Below are 26,801 nucleotides of genomic sequence, written 5' to 3'. Positions count from 1 at the left end.
GGGAGAGTCTAGGACCAGAGGGCACAGCCTCAGAATTAAAGGACGTTCTTTTAGAAAGGAGGTGAGGTGGAATTTCTTTAGCCAGAGGGTGGTGAATCTGTGGGATTCTTTGCCACAGACGGCTGTGGAGGCCACAAGTCAGTGGATATTTTTAAGGCAGAGATACAGTGGATAGATTCTTCATTAGTAGGTCGACTAGGGTAGGGGAGGGCAGAGAGTGGGAATGCAAGGGTTACTTGAAGTTAGAGAAATCAACATTCATAAGAAGGTGGTGTAAACTGCCCAATCGAAATATGAGGAGCTGTTCCTCCAATTTGTGTTGGGCCACACTCTGACAGTGGAGGAGGCCCACGACAGAAAGGTCAGAGTGGGAATAGAAACATAGAAAATAGGTGCACAATTAGGCCATTCGGCCCTTCGACCAGCACCACCATTCAATGTGGTCATGGCTGATCATCCACAATCAGTACCCCGTTCCTGCCTTCTCCCCATACCCCTTGATTCCATTAACTCTCTCTTGAAAACATCCAGAGAATTGGCCTCCACTACCTTCTGTGGCAGAGAATTCCACAGATTCACAACTCTCTGGGTGAAGAAGAGTTTCCTCATCTCAGTCCTAAATGGCCTCCCCCTTATTCTTAAACTGTGACCCCTGGTTCTGGACTCCCCCAACATCGGGAACATTATTCCTGCATCTAGCCTGTCCAATCCCTTAAGAATGTTATATGTTTCTATAAGATCCTCTCTCATCCTTCTAAATTCCAGTGAATATAAGCCCAGTTACACTGGGAGGGGGGGGTTAAAATGTTTGGCAACCGGAAGATCGGGCTCTGGACAGAGGGAGGGAGGAGTGATGAGGTGACACCATCTTCCATTATGTGAAGGAAGAAACTGCAGATGTTGGTTTAAACCGTAGACACAAAATGCTGGAGTTACTCAGCGGGCCAGGCAGCGTCTCTGGAGAGAAGGAATGGGCCAAAACTCTTCTTCAAACTGAGTGTCAGGGAAAAGGCTAACAAGAGATATAGACAGTGATATAGAACAAATGAATGAAAAATGTACAAAAAAGTAATTGTTCGCTGATGGCCAGGTGAAAACGAGTTGCAGACAATGAGACTCAACAAGATGACAGTGAAACTGGTACAACGACTGGGGTGGGGGAGGGACGGAGAGAGAGGGGATGCAGGGGTCACTTGAAGTTCACCAGGTTAATCCCTGGGATGGCGGGACTGTCGAATGAGGAAAGATTGGATAGACTGGGTTTGTATTCACTGGAGTTTAGAAGGATGAGAGGGGATCTTATGGAGAGGTATAAAATCATAAAAGGACTGGACAAGCTAGATGCAGGAAACATGTTCCCAATGTTGGGGGAGTCCAGAACCAGGGGCCACAGTCTAAGAATAAAGGGGAGGCCATTTAAAAATGAGGTGAAAAAAAAACGTTTTCACCCAGAGTTGTGAATTTGTGGAATTCTCTGCCACAGAGGGCAGTGGAGGCCAATTCACTGGATGAATTTAAGAGTGTTGGATAGAGCTCTAGGGGCTAGTGGAATCAAGGGATATGGGGAAAAGGCAGGCACGGGTTACTGATTGTGGATGATCAGCCATGATCACAATGAATGGCGGTGCTGGCTCGAAGGGCCGAATGGCCTCCTCCTGCGCCTATTGTCTACGTTTCTAAGTTCGATGATGTAGAGAAAAGTTCAATGATGTTGTTTGCTTGTGTGAAACAGGGAGGGGGGGAGAGAGGAGGGGGGGAGAGAGAGGGGGGGGGAGAGGGAGGGGGGGAGAGAGAGGAGGGGGAGAGAGAGAGGAGGGGGGAGAGGAGGGGGAGAGAGAGGAGGGGGAGAGAGGAGGGGGGGAGAGGAGGTGGGGGAAGAGAGGAGGGGGGTGGAGAGAGATGGGGGGAGGGAGAGAGGAGGGGGGGTGGAGAGAGGGTTGAATCATCCAGAGTTGAATAACACAGCTGTTTGGGCCATCAGAGCCTCGCGTGAGGTGCAGACAGAAGCCAACTCCACAATCCCCCTGGCATCCAATTCTTTTTCCAGGAAGCCGGATATTTATAGACTACTCTAATGACAGGACAATCTGATGATGAAGATTGATTGTCCTTGCAACGGGCCAGATGTGAGAGTCATTGACTGGAGAAGCTCGCAGTAGTGACTGCAGAAATCACCATGAAAATACAAAGTACTCGTGCTGCACCACGAGGATAAGCGTTCAACCAAGAAACAGTGAAGCGGCCTGGATAGAGTGGATGTGGAGAGGATGTTTCCACTAGTGGGAGAGTCTAGGGCTAGAGGGCACAGCCTCAGAATTAAAGGACGTTCCTTTAGGAAGGAGATGAGGAGTGCGGGTGTCAGGGGTTACGGGAGAAGGCAGGAGAATGGGGTTAGGAGGGAGAGATAGATCAGCCGTGATTGAATGGAGTAGAGTTGATGGGCCGAACAGCCGAATAGCCAAAGAACGTACAGGTATATAGGTTAATTGGCTGGGCAAATGTAATAATTGTCCCTAGTGTGTGTAGGATAGTGTCAGTGTGCGGGGATCACTGGGCTGCGCGGACCCGGTGGGCCGATGGGCCTGTTTTCTGCGCTGTATCTCTAAATCTAAAAAAAATCCAGCCTTATTCTGCTCCTATCACTTATCACAGTGCCGCCCATCGCCAGCTTCCTGCCCACTCCACTCACTTTCTGTGGTAAAAGGTTGAATTCCCTCTCCTCTTGGCGAATCCGATGGGCAGGAGTTTCAGATTCACACACCGCTCCTCCGAGCTCGGTTCTTCATGAAGTTTAGCTAAAATTTAACAGAAACGGGAAGGTATTAGTGAACCCCTGGCACCCGAACGATATCAAGAAACTATCCATATCTGCCTTAAAAATCCCCAATGACTTGGCCTCCACAGCTGTCTGCGGCAATGAATCCCACAGATTCACCACCCTCTGATTAAAGAAATTCCTCCTCATCTCCTATAATTCTGAGGCTGTGCCCTCTGGTCCGAGACTCTCCCACTAGTGGGAAATGTCCTCTCCACATCCATGTTAAAGCCCGCCCATGCTCTGAAATAACAAACACCGTCAGTCACTGATAGTAAAGACACAACTTTATTCTGCTAGCGGGGGTGGCGAGTCACTGTGAGGACAGTCACGTACTTGCCAGCTCCTTGTGGTCCCACTCCATCATTCTGTGCACCGGCAGTATATTTATACATGAGTGGTCACGGGACCAGCTAATCACACAATCAGCACGTTTCTGCAACGGTTCCTATTGTCTAAAACAGACTTGTTGTTCTCTGCAGCACTACTTGGTATCGGGCCTCTCTCCTTTAGTCACAACACCCTCTGTAGTTCAGCAAAACAACCTGTTGTACTTTAGCTAGCCAATTCTAAGTAAGTAAAGCAGGCTCACCACTTGCAACATGCAATCTGTACACATGAACTCTTAAACCCCCATCCTCTCCACATCCACTCTATCCAGGCCTTTCACTCTTCCACTGCATACTCCTACTGTAGTTGGATCGAGGAGCTTTGATTCAGGGTAAAGCCTTCGAGCCAGCACCGCCATTCACTGTGATCACGGCTGATCATCTACAATCAGTACCCCGTTCCTGCCTTTCTCCCCATATCCCTTGACTCCACTATCATTAAGAGCTCTATCTAGCTCTCTCTTGAAAGCGTCCAGTGAATTGGCCTCCACTGCCTTCTGAGGCAGAGAATTCCACAGATTCACAACTGTCTGAGTGAAAAAGTTTTTCCTCACCTCCGTTCTAAATGGCCAACCCCTTGTTCTTCAACTGTGGCCCCTGGTTCAGGAGTTAGCAGATGTGGGTGGGAGGGAGTGGATGGGCAGAAGGGCCTGTTTTGGGGCACGAGGATAGTGCAGCGGTGACTTACGGTTTTGCTGGTGGTGGGTAGATGGACGAGTCTGTCTCTGAGTGTGTGGCTGTCCACCAATCGCCCAGTGTCCTCCAGAAACCTGTAATCTAAACCAGCGCAGTGGTCAGCCAGGGGCGGGGAGTGCCAGTGCAGTGTTCAGCCACGGGGCCAGAGTCCCAGTGGAGTGGTCAGCCACGGGGCCAGAGTCCCAGTGGAGTGGTCAGCCACAGGGCCAGAGTCCCAATGCAGTGGTCAGCCACAGTGCCAGAGTCCCAGTGCAGTGGTCAGCCGCAGGGCCAGAGTGCCAGTGCAGTGGTCAGCCACGGGGCCAGAGTCCCAGTGCAGTGGTCAGCCGCAGGGCCAGAGTGCCAACCGCGGGGCCAGAGTCCGGGTGCGATCCCGACTACGGGCACTGTCTGTACGGAGTTTGTACGTTCCCCCCGTGACTTGGTGGGCTGAAGGGTCTTTTCCGCGCTATATCTCTAAACTCAACTAAGCAATGCAGCTCAGCTGAGTTTAGTTTATTGTCACGTGTCCAGTGAAAAGCTTTTGCTGCGTGCTACCAGTCAGCAGAAACACTACATGATTACAATCAAGCTGCCCACAGGATATAGGGAATAACGTTTAGTGCAAGGTAAAGCCAGTAGTCCAATCAAGGATAGTCCGAGGGTCACTAATGAGGTGGATAGCAGCTCAGGACCGCTCCCTAGTTGGTGAGAGGACGGTTCAGTTGCCTGATAACAGCCGGGAAGAAACTGTCCCTGAATCTGGAGGTGTGCGTTTTCACACTTCTGCACCTCTTGCCTGATGGGAGAGGGGAGAAGAGGGAGTGACCGGGGTTCAATCCTGACCTCCGGTGTTATTTATGTGGAGTTTGCATGTTCTCTGTGATCACGTGGGATTCCTCCGGGTGCTCTGGTTTCCTCCCACATCATCAGAGAAGTTGATAGGAAAAACTGGGCCGACACGGTGGTGCAGCGGGTGGAGCTGCTGCCTCCCAGCGCCAGAGACCCGGGTTCCATCCTGACTACGGGCGCTGTCTGTACGGAGTTTGCACGTTTTCCCCGTGACCTGCGTGGTTTTCTCCAGCTGCTCCGGTTTCCTCCACACACTCCAAAGACGTGCAGGTTTGTAGGTTAAATGGCTTTGGTAAGATTGTAAATTGTCCCCTAGTGTGCGTGGGATAGTTCTAGTGTGTGGGGATCACTAATCCGCTCGGACTCGGTGGGCTGCAGGCCCGGTTTCCACACTGTATCTCTAACCTGCACTGAAGTGAAACTCACCGCTCAGAAGCTGCATTTCCGTGAAGTCTCCCAGGGACGTGAACGTGGTTTTATCTCGGACGCCACGGCACGGGCGCTCAGCCTTATGTTTCTTCACACACAGCAAGCTGCAGCAGGAGGGAGGAGAGCAGTGAGTGGCCACTTGGGAACACACACCCCCTGGCCCAGCACCGGGGGGCAATGTGCGGATGGGGGGAGCGGTGGGAGGGGCGGTGATGGGGGGCAGGGTGGGGATGGGTGGAGGGGCAGTGATGGGGGGCAGGGTAAGGAGGGGCAGTGATGGGGGGGGCAGGGTGGGGATGGGGGAGAGGTGGGAGGGGCAGTGATGGGGGGCAGGTTGGGGATGGGGGAGTGGTGGGTGGGCAGTGATGGGGGCGGTATTGGGGGGGTCAGGTTGGGGATGGGGGGGGGCAGGGTGGGAGGCAGAGCAGTGGGGGTCCGTGACATACCGCAGGTCAGCGCCCTGCACTGTGGACACCTGTACTTTGCCTCCATGGCCCCACACACCTCACACCTGTCGGGAGGGAGAGAGCAGAACAGCGACAGGTGAGACCAGGGCCGCTCGGACATCTTTTCCCCCCCCTACCACCCTCTGACTAAAGAAGTTCCTCCTCATCTCCTTCCTAAAAGAACGTGCCTTAATTCTGAGGCTGTGCCCTCTGGTCCTAGACTCTCCCACTAGTGGAATCATCCTCAACACATCCACTCTATCCAGGCCGCTCACTACTCGGGATGTTTCAATGAGGTCCCCCCTCATCCTTCTAAACTCCAGCAGGTTTGTTACCATCAAACGGCAACTGTGTCAGGATTAACCACCGCTTCCACCCCCTCTCACACCCCCCCCCTCACCCCCTCACCCCCTCCTCTCTCCCACCCACCTCCCCTCCAACCCCCTCACACGCACTTCTTCAATCTCTCTCCCCCCTATCCATCCACCCCGACCCCTTCTCCTCCACACTCCCCACCCTTCCCTCTCCCCTCCCCAGCCTCTCCCCCACCCACCACCAATAAAACCCCCCTCCATCCCCCCCACCCCTCCAACCCCCCCCACCCTCTCCCCTCTCCCCCACCCACCTCCAATAAAACCCCCCTCCATCCACCCCTCCCCTCCATCCACCCCTCCCCTCCAACCCCCCCCCCCTCCCAACCCCCCCCCCACCCCTCTTCCCTCTCCCCCACCCACCTCCCCTACACCCCCTCCCCACCTCCCCTCCCCACCTCCCCCACCTCCCCTACACCCCCTCCATCCACCCCTCCCCTCCCCCCCCAGCCCCTCCCCTCCCCTCCCCCCCCCAGCCCCTCCCCTCCCCTCCCCCCCCCAGCCCCTCCCCCTCCCCCCCCCCAGCCCCTCCCCTCCCCTCCCCTCCCCTCCCCCCCCCAGCCCCCTCCCCTCCCCCCCCCCCCAGCCCCTCCCCTCCCCCCTCCCCTCCCCTCCCCCCCCCAGCCCCTCCCCTCCCCCCCCCCCAGCCCCTCCCCTCCCCTCCCCCTCCCCCCCCCAGCCCCTCCCCTCCCCCCCTCCCTCTCACCCCCACGTTGAGATTTTCCTCCTGGCGCCGCTCTCTGGCCGCGGGGGCGCGCGGGGGCTCGTGCCCGTCTCCGGGAGCGCGCACCCCACCGGCGCGGCGCTCCCTCCCCCCGTCTCCATCCCCGGCGCGGCGCTCCCTCGCTCCTTGTCCATCCCCGGCGCGGCGCTCCCTCACTCCCTCCCTCCCTCTCCGCGTGCTGCGCGGGCTCCGCCTCCCCCGCAACCCTTCCGCTTCCTGCAGCCCGTCGTCGCGGCCCCAGCCCCGCGCACGCGCACACACACACAGACACTAGAGGAGCGCGATGGCCGCGTGGCCCCAGCCCCGCGCACGCGCACACAGACAGAGAGAGACACTAGAGGAGCGCGATGGCCCACTGCGTTGATGTCGCCCGCGCTGAAGCAAGGAGCCGCCATTTTAGTAAGCAAACCCCGCCGCTCCCTCTGCCTCACGCAGTGTAATCAGTGTTGTGGGGGAATAGTGTGTGTAATGAAACCATTAAAACGCAGAATACATCTCATCGATCAACTCACAGGTTTTTATTATGTTAAAAAAAATGTTTCTGTAAGTTTCTGCCTACTAAAATGGCGCCGTTGTAGCGACCATAGAGAATGGTCCGGGTCGTCGAACTCTCAGATTGGCCAGCGAGGTCACGTGTGAACGCGACCATGGGGATTGGTCCAGAGAGCGACATCGCTGATTGGCCAGCGTGGTCATGTGCGCTTTTGGCGCCCGAAATGTAGAGTTCGGCGAAGTCTTCGAAGAAGACAGTAAGTTGTTGATGGTTGTCCTTTACCTTGTTGTTTAACTCTGTATTCGAATATTGCGGCTGCAATAAACTTCTTCTACAACCAACAAGTTTTCGGACTCGCCATATTGGTGACCCCGACGTGATCTGGACGATCACCGACTATGCAGGGACACGACGCCTCGTTGTTGATTGCCGCGCCTGGCACACCGGAGTTAAGCGCGGTAAGCGTTCACCTTCCGTTGTTTTGGACACATTCACCGCAATCTTGGTTTTTCCACACCGAAGCTCAATTTCATATAAAGAAGATATCGGAGGACTCGACGATGTATTACTACCTCGTCAGCGCTCTATCACCGGAGACGACCACACGCGTGATGCGGTTCATCGTTAATCCGCCTGCGGAAAGCAAGTACGAGGCCATGAAGAAAGTGTTACTGCGAACCTTCGGGTTTAATAGGCATGATTGCGCTGCAAGACTTCTGCACCTACCGGACCTCGGAGATCGACGGCCTTCCGTTCTCATGGCCGAAATGATGATGCTAGCCGGTGAGCATACGGATTGCCTTATGTTCGAACAGGCATTCCGCGAGAAGCTTCCTGAGGATGTCCGACTGCTGCTCACGGATTGTTCTTTTAAGGACCCCGAAGCATATGCAGCGAAAGCGGACGCGCTCATAGCGGCTAAAAACAAGGCAAGCGGTTCGATCAACAAGGTCTCGACATCAGTGACCACACCACAGCGACATCAAGATGGCGCCGCGTCTCCCGCCAGTTCTCCGAAAGCCCGCCAAAAAGATCCGCACAAGCGCGGCTGGTGCTATTATCACCTACGATGGGGTAGCGAATCCCGCAACTGCCGCTCACCTTGTACCTTCGCGGGAAATGCCTCGGCCGATCGTACATAGGGGCAGTTACGATTGGCCAGAACCGACGCCTCTACGTCCACGATCGATTCACGGACACAGAATTTTTGGTGGACACGGGAGCCATCGTCAGTATAGTGCCGCCGACCGACCTCGAAACCAGAACGGGTAAGACAGGTCCCACCCTCATCGCGGTTAATGGCAGCCCCATTCGCACTTTCGGTATACGGAAGATGTCCCTTGTGTTAGGCCTCCGCACGTACGAATGGCCATTCATCATAGCAGACGTCAGACAAGCGATCCTGGGCGCAGATTTTCTCTGGGCTTTTTCACTGGTCCCTGATGTCCACGGTAACGACCTCCGACCCTCCGCCGGAGAGGAGCCCGTCGCTCCGACAATCGCCTCCCCGCCCAGCCCTACTGTCCAGGCCGTCGTGGCGGCCCCTGACTCGTATGCTGAGATCCTGGCGGAGTTTCCAGAGCTGCTCATCCAGAGCGGTCCATCACATCCGCACCGAGGGCCCTCCCGTTTTCGCTCGGGCCAGGAGACTACTGCCAGACAAACTGGTGGTGGCACGGGCGAAATTTAGGAAGATGGAGGAAATGGGCATTGTCCGTCAGTCCGACAGCCCGTGGGCCTCGCCGTTGCATATGGTCTCCAAGGCATCTGGGGGGGTGGAGACCATGTGGCGATTATCGGCGTCTCAATGCTGTCACCACGGCTGATGGCTACCCCATACCGCACCTACAGGACTTTTCGTCTGGGCTGGAAGGAGCGGTGGTGTTCTCCAAAATCGATTTGGTGCGAGGATACCACCAGATTCCGGTGCGTCCGGAGGACATACAGAAAACTGCAACGATTACTCCGTTCGGGTTGTTTGAATGGTTGCGTATGCCTTTCGGTTTAAAGAACGCGGCTCAGGCTTTCCAACGACTGATGGACCGTGTAGGTCGGGGTTTACCCTTTTTGTTTATTTATTTAGATGACATCCTGGTCGCCAGCCCCTCAGTGCAAGAACACCAGGTCCACTTGCGGACTGTGTTCCAGCGGCTCCAAGACCACGGGCTCATTATCCAACCCTCCAAGTGTCAATTCGGCCTCCCTTCTCTTGATTTTCTAGGGCACAGAATTACCCCTGCCGGCGCCTCCCCTTTGCCCGAGAAGGTGGAGGCTATCCGGGCATTTCCCAGGCCCACCACAGTAAAAGGACTACAGGAGTTCGTAGGCATGGTTAACTTCTACCATAGGTTCGTTCCGGCAGCTGCGCGAGTCATGCGCCCGCTCTTCCAGTGCCTTGCGGGAAAACCGGTAGAGTTGATATGGTCCCCGGCCGCAGAGTCGGCTTTTGCAGCAGCTAAGGCAGCATTAGCAGACGCCACCATGTTGGTCCACCCGAGCCCCTCCGCCCCCACGGCCCTGACGGTTGACGCCTCTGACGTGGCGGTGGGCGGGGTCTTGGAGCAGCAGGTCGGTGGCCGTTGGCAGCCCTTGGCGTTTTTCAGCCGGCAACTAAATTCGGCTGAGCTGAAGTATAGCGCATTTGACCGAGAGCTTCTGGCCCTCTATTTAGCTGTTCGTCATTTCAGGTATTTCCTTGAGGGCTGCCCATTTGTGGCCTTTACGGACCACAAACCATTAACATTTGCATTTTTCAAATTGTCTAACCCATGGTCGGCCCGCCAGCAGCGGCACCTGACTGCTATCTCCGAATTTACCACCGATGTCCGTCATGTCGCGGGTAAGCTTAATGATGTTGCTGACGCCCTGTCTAGTCCTGCTTTTTCCCCTATTTCGGCGGTGGACTGCGAGGCGGATCCCCAGGAGCTTGCGGAGGCGCAGCTTCTAGCGGATACCGCTTCGGCATACCAGTCCACCACTTCGGGATTGAAGTTGGCTCAGGTAGCCTGCGGGTCGGAAGGCACGAAAGTCTGGTGTGATGTTTCCCTTCCCCGTCCCAGGCCGGTAGTACCGCCCTCCCTTCAGCGCCGGGTTTTTGATGCCATTCATGGGCTGGCGCACCTGTCCATCCGCTCCACCTCTGCTTTGGTAGCAGCTCGGTTTGTCTGGCATGGCCTACGGAAACAGGTAGCGGGTTGGGCGCGTTCCTGCGTTCCCTGTCAGACCGCTAAAGTCCAGCGCCATGTCCAGCCCCCCGTACAGGAGTTCGAGGTCCCAGCAGTTCGTTTTTTCCACATCCACGTGGATTTAGTCGGGCCTTTGCCTTCCTCCCGGGGCTACACCCACCTCCTCACGGTGGTGGATCGGTTCACCCGGTGGCCAGAGGCTTTCCCATTGTCTGATATTTCGTCAGCGTCTTGTGCCAGGACTTTGGCCCTCCATTGGGTAGCTCGTTTCGGGGTCCCGGCAGTTATTACCACTGACAGGGGGCCGCAGTTCACTTCGTCCCTCTGGGCCGCGCTCGCAGAACTGTACGGTTCCAAGTTACAACCCACTACTGCATATCACCCCCAGGCAAATGGACTTGTAGAAAGGTTCCACCGTCAACTTAAGGCGTCCCTCAGTGCAAGGCTTGAAGGCCCGGACTGGGTAGACCAGCTCCCCTGGGTTCTTCTGGGCATCCGGACTGCTCCTAAGCTAGATCTCGGTGCGTCGTCCCCCGAGCTAGTATATGGCTCGACACTTCGAGTACCCGGAGATTTGTTTCCGGACCCTTCAGACCAGCTGCCTACAGTCCCATCAGTTTTAGCATCTCTCCGGGCACGGGTGGGTTCCCTGGCTCCAGTTCCGACTTCACGTCATGGGTGTCCCATGGTACATGAACCGCCTTCCCTGAGAGACTGTGAGTTTGTGTTTCTGCGAAAAGATTCCCATCGCGCCCCGTTGCAGAGGGTCTATCAAGGGCCGTTCCGGGTTTTGCGTAAGGGAACGGCTACCTTCACCTTAGACATGTGCGGCAAGAGTGAGCTCGTCTCGGTGTCCCGGCTCAAACCTGCACACTTGGATCCGGATCAACCAGTCCTGGTCGGCCAAACCCCTAGGAGAGGCCGACCTCCGTTAGTTCCGCTCAGTCCAGGACCCCCCGTTCCGGCAGTTCCTCCAGGACCCCCCGTTCCGGCAGTTCCTCCAGGACCCCCCGTTCCGGTAGTTCCTCCAGGACCCCCCGTTCCGGCAGTTCCTCCAAGTCCGGAACCCCCGGCTCCTGTGGTTCAGGCTGCCCCTCTCCGTACTCGTTATGGTCGCGAAATCCGGCTCCCTGCTAGGTTCCGTACCTCGGGTTCTGGGGGGGGTCATGTAGCGACCATAGAGAATGGTCCGGGTCGTCGAACCCTCAGATTGGCCAGCGAGGTCACGTGTGAACGCGACCATGGGGATTGGTGCAGAGAGCGACATCGCTGATTGGCCAGCGTGGTCATGTGCGCTTTTGGCGCCCGAAATGTAGAGTTTGGCGAAGTCTTCGAAGAAGACAGTAAGTTTTTGATGGTTGTCCTTTACCTTGTTGTTTAACTCTGTATTCGAATATTGCGGCTGCAATAAACTTCTTCTACAACCAACAAGTTTTCGGACTCGCCATACCGTGATGTACTACGGTTTTTAGGGCCGAGTGGTCTATCTTGTTCCTCTAGTATCTTTGCCCCACCCCCCCCACACCACACACATACAGCCGCCGCCTCTCCCGCTGCCGCTCCAGCTCTCCCTCTGTCTGTCTGTCTGTCTGTGTGTGTGTCTCTCTGTGTCTGTGTGTGTCTCTCTGTGTCTGTGTGTGTGTCTCTCTGTGTCTGTGTGTGTGTCTCTGTGTGTGTGTCTGTCTGTGTGTCTCCCTCTCTCTCTCTCTCTCTGTGTCTCCCTGTCTCTCGCTCTGTGTATCTCTGCTCTATCTCTGTGCACTGCCTATTGTATAGTCTGATTGTTCTGGTGTACAATGTAAACAGACACACGGTGTCATAGACTCAGAGTGATACTGTTTGGAAATTGGCCCTTCAGCCCAACTTGCCCACACTGGCCAACATGCCCCAGCTACACTAGTCCCACCTGCCTGCGCTTGGCCAATATTCTTCCAAATCTGTCCTATCCATGTACCTGTCTGTTTCTTAAACGTTGTGATCTTCCCTGCCTCAACTACCTCATCCGGTAGCTCGGTCCATACACACACCACCTTTTGTGTGGAAAAACTTACCCCTCAGATTCCTATTATATCTTTTCCCCTTCATCATAAACCTATGTCCTCTGGTCCTCGATTTACCAGGATGCTGGGGTATTAGGTGTCAGGATAGAGAAGAAGAGTGTTTAGGAAGGAATTGCAGATGCTAGTTTACACCAAAGATAGACACAAAATGCTGGAGTAACTCTGCGGGACAGGCAGCATCTCTGGAGAGAAGACCCTTCAGACTGACCCGAAACGACGCCCCATCTCTCCAGAGATGCTGCCTGTCCCGCTGAGTTACTCCAGCACTTTGTGCCTATCCTCGGTATAAATCAGCATCTGCTGTTCCTTTCTACAAGACAGCCCGTAGCTCTTGCCCAAGTTACTCAAACATTAAAGTCACTGCAAAGAGCATCCATCTGATCTGTGACCCAATGCACCTGGACTTCTTCAGATCCTTATTCAGTCTGATGAAGGGTCCCGACCTGAAACGTCACCCATCCATGTTCTCCAAAGATGCTGTCTGACCCGCTGAGTTACTCCAGCACTCTGTGAAACGTCACCTATCCATGTTCTCCACAGATGCTGCCTGACCCGCTGAGTTACTCCAGCACTCTGTGAAACGTCACCTATGCTGGTGCCAGCGCTGCCGTCGCAGCTGCGGCTTGCCTGCAGTCCGTCTGTCTTTTGTGTTTTTTGTTGTTTTTGTATGAATTTTGTATGAATATGGTGTAGTGTTTGTATGTTATGTGGGGGGGGGGGGGGGGGGGTGGGAGGGAACGGGAACTGTAAAAAATTCTCTCTCCCGAACGGAGATGCGACCTTTGTTTCTGTGTCGTGTCTCCGTTCCCGTTGCGGCCTACCACCGGCCATGCACCTGGGACCACCTGGGGCTCTGGTTTGCAGAGCCCGCGGCCCGGACTCACCACCTGCGGCACTGGCTGCCTGCGGATGCTGCGGGAGCAGCTGCGACTCGACTCCGGAGGCTCCGGCGCGGGCCGCGTGGATGGCGGAAGCCCGCAGACCCCTGGATGGGGGCCGACATCTGGAGCTCCGGCAGAGGCAGCGTGTTCGCCCGCCCCGAATCGCGGGGCTTGGGTCGGCCCGCCACGGACCTCTCACCGTCCGGCGCGGCCTGAAATAGGCCGTGGACCTTTCACCAGCCGGCGTGGCGCTCCAATGTCGGGAGACCCGACCGCCCCGACGTGGCAAGTTCAACAGCCTGACCTCGGGAGAAGACGGCAGGGAAGAGAAAAGACATTTTGGCCTTCCATCACAGTGAGGAGGGACTGGAGGAGACTCACTGTGATGGATGGTTCTTTTGTTTGGTGTTAGTTGTGATTGTATGTGTTATTGCATTTTTATTGATTATTCTTATTGGTCTTATTGTTCAACTGCGGGTAATGTTTCATTTCACTACACATTTATGTGTATGTAACAAATAAACCACTATTGACTATTGACTATTGATTGACTATGTGTCTCTAAATCTAAATCTATCCATGTTCTCCAGAGATGCTGCCTGTGCCGCTGAGTTACTCCAGCACCCTGTGAAACGTTACCCATCCTTTTTCTCCACAGATGCTGCCTGACCCGCTGAGTTACTCCAGCATTTTGTGTCTATCTTCAGTGTAAACCAGCACCTGCAGTTCCTTCCTACACACTCTTCTCTATCTTGTGATCACACTGCACACGAGTACAATCAGACCATACGGCAGGCAGTGCAGAGAAATACACCTCAGTACAGAATAACAGACACTAGGACAGGTACTTGCACAGGAAAGGTTTAGAAAAACTAAACCTTTGTTTAGTTCAAGTTACTAAGAGCTGCAGAGCATGGAAACAGGCCCCACCACACAACACATCCATGCTGACCAAGCCAATCCCATTTGCCTGCATTACTCCATATCCTTCCAGAGTTATAGAGCTACAGAGCATGGAAACAGGCCCTTCAGCCCAAGACATCCATGCCAACCAAGTTGCCGAACCAAACTGGTCCCAAGATAGACACAAAATGCTGGAGTAACTTAGTGGGTCAGGCAGCATCTGTGAATAATTGGGTCTACATAGGTGTTCTTCACCCCAGAATAGGTGATGTCAAGGAATTTTCTTTTCAATAGGAAGATGTAATCAATCTGCAAAGAGTGTAGAGAGGGTGGCACAGCGGTAGAGCTGCTGCCTCACAGCGCCAGAGACTTAGGTTCGATCCTGACTACGGGTGCTGTCTGTACAGAGTTTGTACCTTCTCCCCGTGACCTGCATGGGTTTTGAGGATCTTCAGTTTCCTCCCTCACTCCAAAGACGTGCAGGTTTGCAGGTTAATTGGCTTGGTATAAATTAAAATTGTCCCTAGTGTATGTAGGATGGTGTAAGTGTGCGGGGATCGCTGGCTGGCGCAGACTCGTTGGGCTGAAGGGCCTGTTCGCGCGCTGTATCTTTAAACTAAACTAAGATTTACAAGGATGCTGCCAAGATTCAAGGGCCTGAGCTATAGGGAGAGGTTGAGTAGCCTCGGACTTTATTCCTTGGAGCACAGGAGGATGAGGTATGATCTTATAGAGGTGTATAAGATCATCAGAGGAATAGATAGGGTGAATGTCTTTCACCAGGGAAGGGGAAATCAAAAACTAGAGAACATAGGTTTAAGGTAAGAATTCTTGATTAATATGGGTGCCAGGGGTAATGGGGAGAAGGCAGGAGAATGGGGTTGAGAGGGAGATAGATGATTGAATTGCAGAGTAGACTTGATGGGCCGAATGGCTTAATTCTCCTCCTAGAACTTATGACGAGGGGAAATATTTAATAGGAATCTGAGGAGCAACTGTTTCCCCCAGTGGGTGGTGGGAGTATGGAATAAGCTGCCAGAGGAGATAGTTGAGGCAGGTGGGACTAGTGTAGATGGGACACCTTGGTCGGCATGGACACGTTGGGCCGAAGGGCCTGTCTGTGCCGTGTGACTCTGTGTCCTTTGTGCCGTAACAATAGTGAAGAAAGCTAACGAAGCATGTCGGCCTTCATAACGAGAGGATTTGAGTACAGGAGTAAAGAGGTCCATCTGCAGCTGTACAGGGCCCTGGTGAGACCACTTCTGGAGTATTGTGTGCAGTTTTGGTCTCCTAATTTGTGGAAGGACATCCTTGCTATTGAGGCAGTGCATCGTAGGTTCACGAGGTTAATCCCTGGGATGGCAGGACTGTCATATGTGGAAAGATTGGATAGACTGGGCTTGTATTCACTGGAATTTAGAAGGATGAGAGGGGATCTTATAGAAACGTGTAAAATTATAAAAGGACTGGACAAGCTAGATGCAGGAAAAAAATTCCCAATGTTGGGGAAGTCCAGAACCAGGGGCCACAGTCTAAGAATAAAGGGGAGGCCATTTAAAACTGAGATGAGAAAACCTTTTTCACCCAGAGAGTTGTGAATTTGTGGAATTCTCTGCCACAGAGGGCAGTGGGGGCCAATTCACTGGATGTATTTAAAAGAGAGTTAGATAGAGCTCTAGGGGCTAGTGGAATCAAGGGATATGGGGAGAAGGCAGGCACGGGTTACTGATTGTAGATGATCAGCCATGTTCACAATGAATGGCGGTGCTGGTTCAAAGGGCCAAATGGCCTCCTCCTGCACCTATTTTCTATGTTTCTAATATGCAATGTTAAATCATTCTTATAAAAGAAAGCGTGTGATTGATAAATCGATTGAAACTTGCCTGGTCCATCAAAGACACAAATCATGCACGAGTCTTGTTTCCCTGGATGTTGTTGATTGTGATTTAATACGTAGGAGCAAGCTGCATCCTCACAAGTGATTAGCAAGCAATCGTTCTATTATATTCCTTCCACTAGTCAAGCATTGGCGTCTATCTACAAATACTATGCATTTTGTACCAATCTATACAGCACATCCACAAACTGGGGAGAGATTCATTATAATTACACGTTCATATAAATAATGTTTGTGGAGGTAAAACAGACCTTTGGTATGGGCCGATGGGCCCGTTTCTGTGCTGTACAACTCTCAAAGTCCAAATAAGTACTTTTAAAACAGAAATTATTGAATGTAGCCAGTACATACACTTTGGGGGGAAAAAAAAGAACATTCTCAAGATCTGTGTTGAATGGTCAGCTCGTTATCAACAGGTGTGGAGGTGCAGGAACCTTGGAGACATGGCTGGCCAATAGTTCTGCTGCTCCAGACCCTGGTCCCCCTTGGTTGGGGGCGAGGGCCAGGCTAGTGCTTTGTCATCAATGTCCAGCTGCAGAATTCCAGCCGCAGCTTGTCTTGACCAACCCGGAGAGATGCTGAGGGTCAGTGTAACGGGGTAACGGCAGCACCAACACCCCCCTCCACAGCCCCCCACCTCCGGTCACCCATCACCCTCCGGCACCGGTCTGGTCGGGGCGGCACACGGACGAACCCGGTGGGATAGAGGCTCCATCAGAGGGAGATGATGAGTGGAGACCACAGGCAGGCTGGGCCTTGGTGGAAGGCCTGATGATCTGATGTCTGTCACCTCCAACACCATGTTGTTCACCAGCTTCCACCGCCATTGGATCCAGCGAGGGATGCTTGCCCAATGGCTGCAATCTTGTCGCGGGTTGTTGGGGTCTTGCCAGGGCAGTGGCAATACCAGTGGCTACTGCTGGGGCCCGGCTGGTGTCTCCCTGGGATTGGCTGCACCCTTGTGTACAGAGGTCCACAACGTCGAGCAAGCACCAAGCCATGGCCTTGCCAAGGCAGCGGGCACACCACCAACTCTCCCCTGACCAACACAAGTGGCAACGTATTGGAGGTAGTGGCCTCTTGTGGACAAGAGGTTCTGAGGCCTTAGTCACCGAGACCTCTGCTGTTGGAACATTGAAAGAGCAGCATCTCTCCAACGCCAGCCGTTGACGTCTTGGGCTTGCAGTTGGCACAGATGCAAAGTCACAATCTAAATATCCCCAAAGAAGTTGCCTTTCCCTCTAGTTTTGGCCAGGCGTAGGCAGGGCACAGTGTATCACAGACACACAGTGTATCGAGCGTTTCCAAGCTTGCATTCACACTGACTGCAACCCCCAGGTACCGGGCCATCCATGCATTCTACCTGAGACGTTAGGTTCGCTATTAGAACCGTGACTTTTCATGACAAAGGAAATCGTTCCTGTATTTTTCACAGTCATCAGAGGTAATTCCTTCAAAACCTTCAGCTAGCTTTTGGAAGCAGATCCCTGGCAGAGTTCTGGAGGCGGACCCGTGCTGAGCGCCTGCTCACAGAAAGCAGACGGGTCCGATTTCGACGTGGTAGCGGGCGGTGGGGGTGGGCAGGGGGGTGGGCAGGGGCTGCAGCTCCACTATGGGTAACTGGCTCACCACCTGGGTGTGGAACACAAACCGTGTCTGGTGCCACGTCCCATCCTGAACCTGCCGACAAAACAAAACACAGGCCATCATTCCCCGCACGCCCACAACACACCATCTTATTATTCACAGGGACTGCAGATGCTGCAAACCTGCCTGCAACATGAAATGTTTGCTTTAGTTTGAGATACATTGCGAAAACAGGCCATTCGGCCCACCGAGTCCATGCCTACCAGACATCCCTGCATACTATACCTACACACAAGAGACAATTGACAATCTTTTACTGAAGCCAAGTAACGTACAAACCTGTACATCTTTGGAGTGCGGGAGGAAACCAGAGCACCCGGAGAAAGCCCACGCGGTCACTAGGAGAACGTACAAACTCCGTATAGACAGCACCCATAGTCAGGATCAAACCCGGGTCTCTGCCGCTGTAAGGCAGCAGCTCTACCTGCTGTGCCACCTTGCCACCCTCAGTGAAATAGTGTGGAAATATCAAATATTAGTGGGCATTGCATTAGAGTGAGAGTGACAAAGTGAAACCAAGTCGGCACTGATCAGTGATCACCTCATACACTAACACTATCCTATACGCTAGGGACAATTTACAGAGGCCGATTAACTTACAAACCTACACATCTTTAGTCCTGCCCGGCCCGGCCATTGTTGGAGCGGGAGCACGTGGCCGCTGGCTGGGTGGCGTCTCGTGGGGCGGTGATGTCACCTTGTCCCTTATTTGGGAGTGAGGAAGTTGGCACCCCTAATCACATCTATCTGTGCATAACCCATATCCCTCCATTCCTGCATATCCATGTGCCTATCCAAAGCTTTTCAAACACACTGGTATCTGCCTCCACCTCCACCACCACCCCTAGCAGCACGTTCCAGGCCCCCACCCCCCTCTGTGTGAATAAAGATGCACTGCACATCTCCCTTCAACTTTGCCCCTTTCACTTTAAAGCTGTGCCCTCTAATATTTAGAGTCATAGTCTTACAGTGTGGAAACAGGCCCTTCGGCCCAAAATGCCCCATCTACCTGCCTGCATTTGGCCCATATCCCTGTAAACCTGTCCTATCCATGTACGCATGTAAATGCCTCTTCAATGTTATGATAGTCTCTGCCTCAACTACCTCCTCCGGCAGTTTGTTCCATACACCCACTGTCATGGTGACTAATGCTTACACATTACACTGGGTCAGAAAGGTCACAGGGGGAACAATGACGGTCAGATGGCACGTTGGAGGAAGGTAAAACATTGCAGAATGACAGAGCATGTTTCTGCAGTGGTGTTGAATGTGCATTTATTACAATTGGATCGAGGCAAAGACTGGTGGTAGTAGAGTTGCTAGCCTCACATCGCTGGAGACCCGGGTTCCATCCCGACCACGGGTGCTGTCTGTATTGAGTTTGTACGTTCTCCCTGTGATCCCATGGGTTTTCTCCGGGTGCTCCGGTTTCCTCCCACACTCCAAAGACGTGCAGGTTTGTAGGTTAATTGTCTTCAGTAAACTGTAAATTGCCCCCAGTGTGTAGGTTAGTGCTAGTGACTCTGCATTAAAGTTTGACAAGCAAGTCAACGCTGTGGTAAAAGCCAGTTTCTTCCAGCTTCGTACCATAGCTAATATCAAACCATTCCTCCAATTTGACGACATTGAAAAAATCATCCACACATTCATTTCCTCTCGCCTAGACTACTGCAACTCCCTATACACTGGGATCAGCCAATCATCCCTGTCCCGCCTGCAATTGGTCCAAAACGCCGCAGCGAGACTCCTGACGGGTACCCGTAAAAGGGACCACATCACCCCGATTCTGGCCTCTCTCCACTGGCTCCCAGTACGGTACAGAATCAACTTCAAGCTGCTCCTATTCACATACAAAGCCCTAAACGGGCTCCCCCCCATATCAAAAATCTTCTAACCCCCCTCTCTATCTCCAGGTCCCTCAGGTCGGCCGACTTGGGGCTACTCACTATCCCGTGGTCTAGGCTTAAGCTCAGGGGTGACCGCACTTTTGCGGTTGCAGCTCCGAGACTGTGGAACAGCATCCCTCTCCCCATCAGAACTGCCCCCTCCATCGACTCCTTTAAGTCCAGGCTCAAAACCTATTTCTACTCCCTAGCGTTTGAGGCTCATTGAGGAGGCGCTGTGAACTGTTTATGTATGTGCTGTTATGTTTGTGTGCCATTGTATGTTCGTTTCTTAGTACCTGAACTCATGTACAGCACTTTGGTCAACGTGGGTTGTTTTTAAATGTGCTATACAAATAAAATTGACTTGACTTAACTTGACTAGTGTGCGGGGATCGCTGGTCAGCACGGACTTGATCGGGCCAAAGGGCCTGTTTCCACGCTGTATCACTAAATTCTAAAGACTCAAGTCTAAGACTTGTATATCACGTAAGTCCAGCACTTTATGTTTTCTGTTGTTCTTGCACACACGTGTGAGAGCTCACCTTGCACACATGTGTGAGAGCTCACCTTGCACACACGTGGGAGAGCTCACCTTGCACACACGTGTGAGCTCACCTTGCACACACGTGGGAGAGCTCACCTTGCACACGTGTGAGAGCTCACCTTGCAGCCATCCTTGGTAACCTTTGGCTGAAGCAGCGTGTTTGCTTTGAATACTTGTCCGTTCCAGCCTCTGAACTGCAAGGCCCTAGCGTAGGGATTGCTGTTGGAGGGGTCAGCCCAGACAGGGAAATCCAGGCAGTGGATCGTGATGGTCTGTACAGCCTCCAAGCTCAACAAGTGCAGGAAATTCATCTGCACCATCCCGATTCCAAAGTCCAACTGCAGAACGGGAGGAAATGGTCGAGATGAAGAAACAAAATTCTCCGAGCAAACAATCACTTCAGTTCAGTTTATGGTCCCGTGTACCGAGGGACAGTGAAAAGCTTCTGTTGCGGGATAACCAGGCAGCGGAAAGACAATACATGATTACAATCGAGCCGTCCACAGTGTGATAAGGGAATAACGTTTAGTGCAAGGTAAAGCCAGTAAAGTCCGATCAAAGATAGTCCGAGTGTCTCCAATGAGGTAGATGGGAGGTCAGGACTGCTCTCTGGTTACAGTAAGATGGTTCAGTTGTCTGATAACAGCCGGGAAAAACCCGTCCCTGAATCTGACGCTGAATGTTGCAGATGTTTAATAGACGTAGAACTGACAGCTGAGGTTGTCGAGAGCAGAAAGAGACACAGAGTGGCGGAGCTGTAAAGTACAGAAACAGGCCCATCAGCCCACCTTGTGCTTGCCCACCCTATGCATTCTGGGCTAGTCCCATTTACTGTCATTTGGCTCATATCCCTCTAAACCCTTCCTATCCACGTATCTGTCTAAATGTCCTTTAAAAGTTGTGATTGCATCCTTTCCACAGCTTCCTCTGGCAGCTTGTTCCAGATACGGATTATCATCTGAATGAAAAGGTTTCCCCTGAGGTCCCTCTTAAATCTCTCACCTTAAGCCTGTGCCCTCTAGTTTTAGAATCCTTTACCCTGGGGAAAGAATACTCTGTCGGACTCCTACAGGTGTGCAATGGAGGGTTGCATCACGGTCTGGCTCGGTAACTCAGAGTGCCTAGGAATGAAGGAGACCACAGAGAGAGGCGGACACTACCCGGTCCATCACACGTACTGACCTCCCCACCATCGAAGGTCCATCACACGTACTGACCTCCCACCGTCGAAGGGATCTACAGGAGGCGCTGCCTCAAAATGGCAGCCAGCATCATCAGAGACCCACACCACCCTGGCCACACTCTCACTGACCCACAGCACCCTGGCCACACTCTCACTGACCCACACCACCCTGGCCACACTCTCACTGACCCACACCACCCTGATTATCTTTGAACGGACTTTATCTTGCACTAAACATTATTCCCTTATCATGTATCTGTACACTGTGGACGGCTCGATTGTAATTTCCACTGGCAGGTTAGCACGCCACAAAAGCTTTTCACTGTACCTCGGTACACGTGCCGATACACTAGAATGAAACAGATCGCCCCACGTCCAGCCTCACCACACGAGTCTGTCTCCACATTACCTTGGACACACTGACAGGCTGGAGGCACGTCTGCCCTCCCGTGGTGAAGTTGCAGAAGACCTGGATGGTGTCTGAAGGGCAGCCCAGGTTAGGGTCGATCCAATACATGTCTGTGGGGATGGAAAGGTAGGTGCGTTAGCCAATGTGTACCCGCACACAGAGACTAGGGTTGCCAACTGTCCCGTATTAGCCGGGACATCCCGTATATTGGGCATAATTTGAATGTCCCATACGGGACCGCCCTTGTCCCGTATTAGGCCCAGGGGGCGCTGTAGGCCCGGATACTGTGGGCCTGGGGGCCGCTGTAGGCTCGAACACTGTAGGCCCGGACAGTGTAAGCTAACGGATTGTGTTTGGGAAGCGGGGCCGAGTGTGTTCACCTAACGGAGGTTGCCTGGCAACCCGCCTCGCGGCCCAGGCAGCCGCCATTGGTGGAGCGGGAGCACGTGGCCGTTGACTGGGTGAGGTCACGTGGGGCGCTGGCAGTGAGGTCACGTGGGGCGCTGGCAGTGAGGTCACGTGGCCGTTGGCTGGGTGAGGTCACGTGGGGCGCTGGCAGTGACGTCACCCTATGTCCCTTATTTGGGAGTTAGAAAGTTGGCAACCCTAACAGAGACACTAGAGGCTGGAAACTGGGGCAAGAAACAAACTGGTCATAAGTTCATGTTCATAAGTGGTAAGAACAGACCACTGAGCCTGCATGCAAGATGCATCATTATTTGGCATCATTTTCAAAGTTCACACTCTAGTTATAAGTGGTGCCTGCCCCAGGCAAGCCCCAGGCTGCTGCAGGGCCTGCCCCAGGCAAGCCCCAGGCTGCTGCAGGGCCTGCTCCATGTGAGCCCCAGGCTGCTGCAGGGCCTGCCCCAGGCAAGCCCCAGGCTCCTGCAGGGCCTGCCCCAGGCAAGCCCCAGGCTGCTGCAGGGCCTGCCCCAGGCGAGCCCCAGGCTGCTGCAGGGCCTGCCCCAGGTGAGCGCCAGGCTGCTGCAGGGCCTGCTTCCTTGGACACCACCTCATCGGGCTGTACATAGACACACTGTTTATAGAACATAGGACAGTACAGCACAGGACCCACAATGTCCGTGCTGAACATGATGCCGTTAAACGAATCCCCTCTGCCTGCATGTGATCCATTCCCTGCATATTGTATCTGCCTTCACCGCCACCCCTGGCAGCACTGCCCAGACCCTCACCACCCTCTGTGTGAAAAACTGCCCTCCACGTCCTCTTTAAACTTTCCCCCTCTCATCTAACAGCTCTGCCCTCAAGTTTTCAACATTTCCACCTTGGGAAAAAGGTTCTGACTGTCTACCCTTTCTGTGCCTCTCATAATTTTATAATTTTATATACTTCTATCTGATCTCCTGTCAACCTCTGGCGATGCAGAGAAAACAATCCAAGTTTGACGAACCTCCTCATAGTTAATGCCCAGGTTTAGAGGGAGATGAGCCTCTCCCTGTTGCTATCTAGGTAGCATTCTGGCGAGCCTCCGCTGCAAAGCCTCCACATGCTTCCTGTAATGGGATGACCAGAACTGCAGGCATTACTGCAAGTGCGGCCCACCAACCTTTGGCAAAAGCGTCTAAGGGGCAGACGTTACTAGGGTTGCCAACTGTCCCGTATTGGCCGGGACATCCCGTATTTTGGGCTAAATTGGTCTGTCCCGTACGGGACCGCCCTTGACCCATATTATGCCCGGGGAGGCGCTGTAGGCCTGGACGGCGCTGTTGGCCCGGACACTGTAGGCCCGGACGCTGTAGGTCTGTAGGCCCGGACACTGTAGGTCCGGACAGTGTGGGCCCGGACAGTGTAGGTCCGGACAGTGTAGGTCCGGACACTGTAGGCCCGGACACTGTAGGCCCGGACACTGTAGGCCCGGACAGTATAGGCCCAGACAGTGTAGGCCCGGAGCCCCAGGTGCCGCATAACAGAGGTTGCGTAGCAACCCGCCTCCCGGCCCGGGCGGCCGCCATTTGTGGAACAGGAGCACGTGGACGCTGGCTGGGTGAGGTCACGTGGGGCGCAGGGCGGTGACATCACCTTGTCCCTTATTTGGGAGTGAGATAGTTGGCACCCCTAGGAGTTACCCACCGTCGTGTAGCTTGTGGTTGCAGTGGAGCAAGTCTCGGCACACACGGACCGGATGCTCTCTTGTCCCCAGCGGGTTCTTCAGACCGTGCATCAGGCTGTTGAGATCCTGAAGGGTTTTGAATATCTCTATGCCTTGCTCCAGGAAGGGAATCTCCGTATTCTGGTAGTTCTGCCAAACAATGAAGAGACCAGGCGTCATGGTATCATTGAATCAGAGCAGCACAACAGGGAAACAGGCCCTTCGGCCCACCTTGTCCGTGCTGACCCAGTTGGCACATTGGGCTAGTCCCATTTGCCTGCATTTGGCTCATCTCCCTTTCAACCCTTCCTATCCATTAGCAGTTCCACCACTGCTTTGTTGGCAACTGCTGGTACCTCCTTTAATCCGGACAGAATTACGACAGTGCGCTTGAAATGCCCCCCAGAAGTCCCTGTGGAAATGCGGTGCCTCAGCCGGGTGAGGCGGCCGACCTCGACCTGATCGGGACATCCGCGGCCAATCGGTGGGTGGAATCTGCCCCACTGCGGCCAGGGCTCTGGAACTCCGGCCCGGCCCGAGCCGGCAGATCCGTTCCCACAGCCGACTCCCGAGGCCGACTTTTGTGGGCCGGTATCCCGGCCCCTCACCCGGCAGCCTGGGCGGAACATTCCGGAACCCTTGGACTCCTCCCGGAGGCCGTGACCTCTGTTAGTCTGGCAAAATGGATAATCCAGAAAGACTTTGGAACCAAGGGTGCCGTAACATGGGTGGTGGATGTGTACCTGTCCAAGTGTCGTTTACCAGGGCTAACTGTACTTGCTCTAGAGCTTCCTCTGGCAGCTCGTTGTAGATACGCACTACCCTCTGAGGTCCCTCTTAAATATCTCCCATGGCCACAGTGTGCTGGACACTGCACCAAATGACTGAGCATGGATGTAACTGTAAGGACTGTCTCCAAAAGGCACTGCACAGAGGGCTACTCCTTATACCAAAGATGATGCAGGAGTAACTCAGCAGGCCAGGCAGCACCTCTGGAGAAAAAGGATGGTGACCTTTTGGGTTTGTAGAAGGGTCCCGACCTGAAACGTCACCTATCCTTTTTCTCTGGAGATGCTGCCTGAGCTGCTGAGTTACTCCAGCACTCTGTGCCTCTCTTTGGTCCCAACTCCTACACTCAGTGGATAGAAACTGCCTTTGGTGTAATCCAGCAGCTACACATCCTTTACTCAGTACCCTGCCTGATGAAGGGCAGCTGCCAAAGGTCTTCCCCGCCCTGTCAACCTGCGACACCACCCTCAGGGACGACGTTCACAGTTAGAGGAACACAGGAAACAAGCAGTACCTCAAACCGGAGAGCTTCATTGCTTGCAATTAAGGCTTGAATGGCTGAGTTAATGTCCACGTGTCTCTACACAACAAAGGGCAGACAACATAAAACACGTCAGTGAAGGATATCTTCTCCCATTAACAACCCACCCACCTCTCCTCAGCCCAGGTACATCTCAATGCGTGGCACGGTGGTGCAGCGGGTAGAGCTGCTGCCTCACAGCACCAGAGACCGGGGTTCGACCCTTACTACGGGTGCTGTCTGTACGGAGTTTGTACGTTCTCCCCGTGACCTGCGTGGGTTTTCTCTGAGACCTTCAGTTTCCTCCCACACTCCAAAGGCATACAGGTTTGCAGGTTAATTGGCTTGATATAAACTGTAAATTATCCCTAGTGTGTATAGGATAGTGTTAGTGTGCGGGGATCGCTGGTCAGTGTGGACTCGGTGGGCCGAAGGGCTTGTTTCGGCGTTGTATCACTGAGCTAAACTAAAGCACATCACTGCTCTCTCTGCCCACATTGCAACTTGTTGTTATGGAATGTGGGCAATATTCTCACCATGATGTTGGGTCAGAGAAACCAACAGTGTTTAGTTTAGTGACTTGAACTTGAACTTGCCCGCCAGGTACAACTTGTTTGGACAGAATCCCAGTATCCCACAAATGTAAACTATTCCGACTAATGTGGATTTGTATGCAGAGCAGAGCTTGGATAAATCTACAGATGACAAGTCATGACCTGCTGGAGGCACAGGTCAATAACTTACTTCATTACGCTGCTGTTCAGATTGTCAATCGGGAATGCGAAGGAAGGAAGGAACTGCAGAAGCTGGTTTAAACTGTGGACAGAGTGCTGGAGTAACTCAGCAGGTCAGGCAGCATCTGTGGAGAACATGGATAGGTGACGTTTCACAGAGTGCTGGAGTAACTCAGCGGGTCAGGCAGCATCTGTGGAGAACATGGATAGGTGACGTTTCACAGAGTGCTGGAGTAACTCAGCGGGTCAGGCAGCATCTCTGGAGAACATGGATAGGTGACGTTTCGGGTCGAGACCCTTCTTCGGACTATTCATCATCATGATGAAGGGTCTCGACCCAAAACGTCACCTATTCCTTTTCTCTAGAGATGCTGCCTGACCCGCTGAGTTACTGCAGCTTTTTCCGTCTGTGTGATAAAGAGTGGCTGGAAAAGCAGCCGTCTTTCGTGAGTTCCAATGACTGATGTGGAAATCGGAGAGAGTTGCTGTTAGTTTTGCCGAGGGGCATCTTCCCCAACCTTCAAATTGGAGGGGAGATGTCAATTTTTAGTTTTGTTTAATTTATTTTTTAAACTTCAGTCTGGAAGCAGGCCCTTCAGCCCACCGAGTCCATGCCGACCATGCCGAGGATGTCCATGCCGAGGATGTCCATGCCGAGGATGTCCATGCCGAGGATGTAACTAGGAAAATTGACAGGGGAGAGCCGGTGGATGTGGTGTACCTCGACTTTCAGAAAGCCTTCGACAAGGTTCCACATAGGAGATTAGTGGGCAAAATTAGAGCACATGGTATTGGAGGTAGGGTACTGACATGGATAGAAAATTGGTTGACAGACAGAAAGCAAAGAGTGGGGATAAAT

At 53.4% G+C, this 26,801-nt stretch overlaps 1 protein-coding gene across 1 annotated transcript in view; it reads right to left on the bottom strand.

Moving 5' to 3' along the window:
• Positions 1–16,169: 16,169 nt before the first annotated feature.
• Positions 16,170–26,801, bottom strand: part of col24a1 (collagen type XXIV alpha 1) — a 171,288-nt gene continuing 160,656 nt past the window's right edge. Inside the window, exons 56-60 of the mRNA XM_078408107.1 lie at positions 25,203–25,268; positions 23,881–24,049; positions 21,790–21,899; positions 20,317–20,535; positions 16,170–17,800 (exon numbers count right to left, since the gene is read on the bottom strand). Of these exons, the coding sequence (XP_078264233.1) occupies positions 17,648–17,800; positions 20,317–20,535; positions 21,790–21,899; positions 23,881–24,049; positions 25,203–25,268 (717 nt within the window). The 3' untranslated portion in view covers positions 16,170–17,647. The remainder of the gene's footprint in view (positions 17,801–20,316; positions 20,536–21,789; positions 21,900–23,880; positions 24,050–25,202; positions 25,269–26,801) is intronic.

Source organism: Rhinoraja longicauda, chromosome 11, assembly GCF_053455715.1.
Source record: "Rhinoraja longicauda isolate Sanriku21f chromosome 11, sRhiLon1.1, whole genome shotgun sequence".
Classification (NCBI taxonomy): domain Eukaryota; kingdom Metazoa; phylum Chordata; class Chondrichthyes; order Rajiformes; family Arhynchobatidae; genus Rhinoraja; species Rhinoraja longicauda.
This window is presented reverse-complemented; position numbering and strand designations above follow the sequence as displayed.